The following is a 6,676-nucleotide window of genomic DNA, read 5'->3' on the forward strand; positions in this document are numbered from 1 at the left end:
TAATATCACATCACCCTGAGTACAGCATATTTGAGGAAATCTGATGCTTTCCTTCAATCAATATGTGCATTGAGAAATTCCAAAGTGTCAAACATGGATAGTAACTTGTCCAAATTTTTAGGATGAGACCTTCTTATGTGGTCAAAATGAATTGTACTTCTGAGTTTAAAAGACCCTTTTGATTCACCCTTTCTTTAATTCCATAGATAATGGCATCTTCTTTCATACCAGGCTACAATCAATTTCCATTATACATTTTACCAGAGAAATAGGGAGCTAGAGTCTAAAAAAAAAAAAAATGTGCTGAGTCACAAAATGGACTTCTGGATTCTGGCAATCAGAATTATTTTCTTAGTACAAAATACAACTGGAATTCCGGGAAATTTCTCTCTTTTGTTCTACTATCTAATTGTTTACCAAAAAGAATGCATATTAAAACCCACAGATTTGATTCTCATGCACCAAATGGCAGCCAATACCTTGATCATTCTCTCTGCAGGAGTACCTCAAACAATGGCAGTTTGGGGATTGAAACAGTTCTTGAATCATTTGGAATGTGAACTCATATTGTCCATTCAAAGATTTGGGCGAAGTATGTCCATTTGTACAACCTGCCTCTTGAGTATTTTCCAGGCCATGACCATCAGTTCTAGGAAATTCTGTTGGAAGGATCATATAGTCAAAGCTGTAAAGTACATTGGCTGTTACATTTCTCTCATCTGGGTCTTGTATATCTTGATAAATTTTATTTTCTGTGTGTACGCATTAATAAAAATGGATAACAAAAATGTGACAAGAGATTTTGGATACTGCTCTATTATAGAGAATGATAAAATAATTGAGATACTCTATGCAGCACTGGTGATGTGCCCTGAATTCTTTTTTTCTGTGCTCATTGCCTGGTCCAGTGGCTTCATGATTGTCATTCTGTACAGACACAAGCAGAGGGTTCAACATACCATGAGCACTCATGGTTCCAGCAGAAACTCCCCTGAGTTCAGAGCCACCCAGAACATCCTGGCCCTGATGTCTACCTTCCTGGCTTTTTATACTCTCTCCTCCATCTCACGAGGCTGCATTGCTCTTTTGTATAATCACAGTTGGTGGCTGATGATCGTCAATCAATTCATTTCTCTGTCTTTTCCATCTTTTGGACCCTTTGTTCTTATGAATCATTACTCCAATATATCCGGGCATATATTGGTCTGGATAAGAAATAAAATTCACTTTATCTTATTTTAAGTATGTAAATGGTATGTTTTGTATTATGTACAGTTGTTTCACAATTTCATTTTTTAAAGTTTTTTTTTATAGAGCTCAATTGTCTGATGTACCATATTTTCTTGATGCATTGTTTGCTGATAGACATTTAGGATGTTTCCAATTTCTGACTAGCGAAGCAATGAACATATTTGAACTAATATCCCTGTAGCAGGAAGAAACTTCTTTGGGTATATGCTGAACAGTGGTATAGCTACATCTTGAGGTAGATTGGTTCTTGATTTTCTCAAGAACTACTGTATTGATTTCAATAGGCACTATGCTATTTTGTACACCTGGCAGAAGTTGAGGAGGGTTTCATTTAGGCCATATCCTCCCCACTATGAGCTGTCTCTTGTATTAATGATCTTAGTCATTCTGACATGTGTAAGATGGAATCTCAAAGTAGATTTGACTTGCAATTTTCAGATGGTTCAGGAAGCTAAACATTTCTTTAAGTGTTTCTCATTTGGGATTTCTCCATTGAGAATTCATTGTCTACCTGATTTTTATATTGGATTATTTGGTGTATTACTATCTAATTTCTTGAGTTATTTATACATTTTGGATATTAGTTCTCTATCAAACATACAGTTTGTTAAAAAATCTTTTCACATTCTATAGGCTGCCACTTTTTTCAAATACTAATGCCTTTTGCCATGTAGAAGTTTCTCAGATACATGAGGTTCCATTATTGTTGATCTTCATGCCTATATTAATATTGTTCTTCACAGAAAGGAGTGTTCTGTGACAGTACATTAAAGCCTGTTCCCCAAATTATGCTCTGCTGGGTTTGTTGTATCCAGTTTAAGTTGAGATCTTAGATTCATATGGGGTTGAGTTTGAAGGACACGTTCCATTTGCCAGCCTTTCTGTCAGAAATATTTTAAACAAAATTCAATATTCTGTCATCATTAATTCCACTGAATGTCTAGGAAGCCAATCACCTTAGTATAATAAAAGCTACAATAGTTCAAACCTACAATGATGGGTTAGGACCCAAGAAACTTACATGCAAACATCACAACTTTATTGATTAAGTATAGTAATATTTAAACTTCAGAAATATCAAGAAAATTTAAACAGTCGTAATTGCAACATAATTAGCAAAAGACAACTCTTAGGAAGGTATTTTTTATTTGCATCATATGCACAATAGGAATAGGTTGGGGAAAGGATATAAACATGAAGAGAGAAGAAAATGAGCATAGTATAATGACAGAAACCTTGGAAGACTGGATAATAGTGGGCATGAGTTGGGGAAAAGTTCCCAAAGACTCTATGAGTCAAGAGTATGTATTAAGGTTACTGAGGAGATGAAAATACATAAAACAAGAGGATCAAAGGATTTGGAGTAAAAATAAGAAGATGCAGGGGTGAATCCAAGATATTTGAGTTGGGAGGAGGCACAGAAAAAGAGTGTGGAAGACACAGATGATTGAGAGTTGAAGACTAGGAAGATCATGGTTATAAAACTTGAATTAATAAAAACAGAGTCACTCAAAGAGTTTGAAGGGTGGAAAACAGATTTAACAGAGTAGTGAGCTATGATGAGGCTTAGTAGATTTCTGGTGTCACAATAGTACAATGATGGTGGATGCAGTCAATAGTTTCAGATGGACCCAGTCAAGCCTTTGAAACTTTTTCTGATCCTAGAAATTTGTCTGTATTACAAAACACTCACCAGGATGCGACACATAAGGGCTTTCAACATGACTAGAACTCTTTCAGATATTTAGATATTAGATTTGTGTGATATTATTTCTCAGCCTGTCTTTGGAAGTGGTGATAAATGAGGCTCAATTTTTGTGTAATTAATATGCTATCATAAAGAAGATCTAACATCCTAGGGGCACCATGCTAAGCTTAACTCTCCTTTGCATGACAACAGTGGTTGACTGCCCAGATAAAATGAAGGTGTAGAGCCTTCACTGAGATCTGTCCATTTTACCAAAAGATATTTACAAATTCATTATAAATACAATGAAAACCTTTATCCTATTATAATTATTAAAATTTATTCACTTTGTATCGCTGCTGAAGCATCCTCCCTCATCTCTTTCCAGTCTCTCCCTCTCTCCTCCCCCCTTTTCTCCCTCTCCTAGGCCACTGATAGAGGAGTTCCTCCTCTCAAACTATCTGACCATAGTCTATGAGGTCTCATCTGGACTGAATCCTCTTTCTCTGTGGCCTAGAAGAACCCAGTCTGAAGTACAGATTCCAGGAACAAACAGCAATGATTACAGTAAGCAGATGGCTAGAGTTCGGAGTAAGTGGCTGGATACAAAATTAACTCAAAAAAATCTGAAGTCTTTCTTATACAAAAAACAAGCTAAGAAAGAAATTAGGGTAACAACACCCTTCATAATAGTCATAAATGACATAAAGTACCGTGGTGTGACTCTAACCAAGCAAGTGAAACACCTGTTAAAAAAAAACAAAACAAAACAAAAAAACAACTTCAAGTCTCTGAAGAAAGAAATTGAAGAAGATATCAGTACATGGAAAGATCTCCCATGATATTGGATTGGTAGGATTAATATAGTAGAAATGGTCATCTTGACAAAAGCAGTCTAAAGATTCAATGCAATTCTTATCAAAATACCAATACAATTCTTTACAGACCTTGAAAGAAAAGTTATGAACTTCATGTGGAAAAAAATATTGCAAAAACAATCCTGCACAATAACAGATTTTCTGGAGATATCTCCATCTCTGATATCAAGCTGTACTACAAGGCAATAGTAATAAAAACTGCATGGTACTGCATAGAAACAGAATGGTGAATCCATAGAATTGAATAGAAGACCCAGAAATAAACCCACACACCTACGGATACTTGATTTTTGATAAAGGAGCCAAAACCATACAATGGAAAAAAAGGCAGCATCTTCAACAAATGGTGCTGGTCTAACTGATGTCTACATGTAAAAAATGCAAATAGATCCATATTAACACCCTGCACAAAACTAAAGTCCAAGTGGATCAAAGACCTCAACATAAAACCAGACACACTAAACATGTTAGAAGAAAAAGTAGGGAACAGCCTGGAACTCATTGGCACAGGAGACAACTTCCTAAACAGGACACCAACAGCACAGGTTCTAGGATCAAGAATCATGAAATGGAGCTCATAAAACTGAAAAGCTTCTGTAAAGCAAAGGACACTGTCACCAGAACCAAAGACAGACTACAGACTGAGAAAGGATCTTCACCAACCCTATATCTGACAGAGAACTAATATACAGAATATATAAAGAACTCAAGAAGTTAAAAAGCAACAAATCAAGTAATCTAATTTAAAAATGGGGTACAGAGCTAAACAGAGAATTCTCTGTAGAGGAATATAGGATGGCAGAGAGATATTTAAAGAAATTCTCAACATCCTTACTCATCAGGGAAATGCAAATCATAACAACCCTGAGATTTCACCTTACACTCATCAGAATGGCTAAGATAAAAATCTCAAGTGATAACACATGCTGGAGAGGATGTGGAGAATGGGGAACCCTCTTCCACTGCTGGTGGGAATGTAAACTTGTACAACCACTTTGGAAATCAATCTGGTGCTTTCTCAGATAATTAGGAATAGTGCTTCCTCAAGATCCAGTGATATAACACTCCTAGGCATATATCCAAAAGATGTTCAAAGACATTTGTTCAGTCATGTTCATAGCAGCTTTATTAGTAATAGCCAGAACCTGGAAGCAACTGAGATGTCCCTCAATGGAGGAATGGATACAGAAATTATGATACATTTACACAATGGAATACTACTCAGCAATTAAAAACAAGGAAATCATGAAATTTGCAGGCAAATGGTGGGAACTAGAAAAGATTATTCTGAGTGAGGTATCCCAGAAGCAGAAAGACACACATGGTATATCTCTTTTAAGTGGATATTAGACATATAATATAGGATAAACATACTAAAATCTGTACAGCCAAAGAAGGTAAGCAAGGAGGACCCTGGGTAAGATGCTCAATCGTCATTCAGAAAGGCAAATGTGATGGACATAGGAAGAGGACAAAAACGGAACAGGACAGGAGTGTACCACAGAGGGCCTCTGAAAGACTCTACCCAGCAGATTATCAAAGTAGATACTGAGACTCAACCAAACTTTGGTCAGAGTGCAGGGAATCTCATGAAAGAAGGGAGAGACAGAAATACCTGGAGGGGACAGGAACTCCACAGGGAGAGCAACAGATCCAAAAAATCTGGGCATAAGGGTCTTTTCTGAGACTGATACTCCAACCAAAGGACCATGCATGGAGATAATCTAGAAGCCCTGCAGAGATGTAGCCCATGGCAGCTCAGTCTCTAAGTGGGTTCCCTAGTAATGGGAATAGGCACTGTCTCTGATACTAACTTAGGGGCTGGCTCCTTGATTGCCTTCCCTTGATGGGCAAGCAGCCTAACCAGGCCACAGAGGAAGACAATGCAGCTAGTTCTGAAGAGACCTGATAGGCTAGGGTCAGAGGGAAGGGGAGTAGTATCTCCCCTATCATTGGACTTGGGGAGGGTCATGGAAGGAGATGAGGGAGTGGGGAACTGGGAGGGGTAGAGCAAGGGGATACAGCTGAGATAGAAAGTTAATTAACTATAATATATAAAAAAATAAAATTAAAAAATAATAAGAAAGACCTAGAAGGACAGGAGCTCCACAGGAGAACAAAATAAAAGGGTCTTTTCTGAGACTGATACTCCAAACAAGGACCATTCATGAATATAACCTAGAACCCCAGCACAGATGTAGCCCATGGCTGCTCAGTATCCAAGTGGGTTCCATAGTAAGGGGAACAGGGACTGTCTCTGACATGAACTCAGTGGCTGGCTTTTTGATCACCTACCCCTGAGGGGGGATTAGCCTTACCAGGCCACAGAGAAAGGCAATGCAGACAGTTGAGGAGACCTGATAGACCTGATAGAGAAGGGGAAGAGGACCTCCTCTATCAGTGGACTTATGGAGGGGCTTGGGAGATGAGGGTGGAATTGTGAGGAGATTCGGGAGGAGGTTACAGCTGGGATACAAAGTGAATAAAGTGTAATTAATAAAAATTAATTAATTTATTAAATCTCTGAGTTCCAGATCAGCCCAATTTACATAATAAAAGCCAGGGTGGCAACTCCAGATGTTTAGCTACTTGCAGAGATAGTCTAAGATTGAAAATGATAAAACTTTCCTTAAGGTTACCAAGTAAGTTCTTTTTCTTAATAAGAGATGTTATGTCCTTACTTTTCTAAAGATTGGATTCACATCAATTTTAGGTTTATGTAAAGAGAAATGATGTCATACTGCTCTAAAAAGGCTGGCCAATCTCAGAAAGTAGGACTTCCACAGGAGAACTGGTGCCAAAGGGCATTTTGGCTTAAGAGATATGTTCTGTTGGTCAATCAATGTAAGGACTCAAAATT

At 37.6% G+C, this 6,676-nt stretch overlaps 1 protein-coding gene across 1 annotated transcript; it reads left to right on the forward strand.

Annotated features, from left to right (window-relative positions):
- Nucleotides 1-306: 306 nt before the first annotated feature.
- LOC110558870 (vomeronasal type-1 receptor 4-like) lies at nucleotides 307-1,242 on the forward strand. The gene has a single exon (XM_021654034.1). It carries the CDS (start codon nucleotides 316-318, stop codon nucleotides 1,240-1,242), a length of 927 nt encoding a protein of 308 aa, XP_021509709.1. The 5' UTR covers nucleotides 307-315.
- Nucleotides 1,243-6,676: the final 5,434 nt, after the last annotated feature.

The sequence above is a fragment of the Meriones unguiculatus genome, chromosome 1, assembly GCF_030254825.1.
Source record: "Meriones unguiculatus strain TT.TT164.6M chromosome 1, Bangor_MerUng_6.1, whole genome shotgun sequence".
Classification (NCBI taxonomy): Eukaryota; Metazoa; Chordata; class Mammalia; order Rodentia; family Muridae; genus Meriones; species Meriones unguiculatus.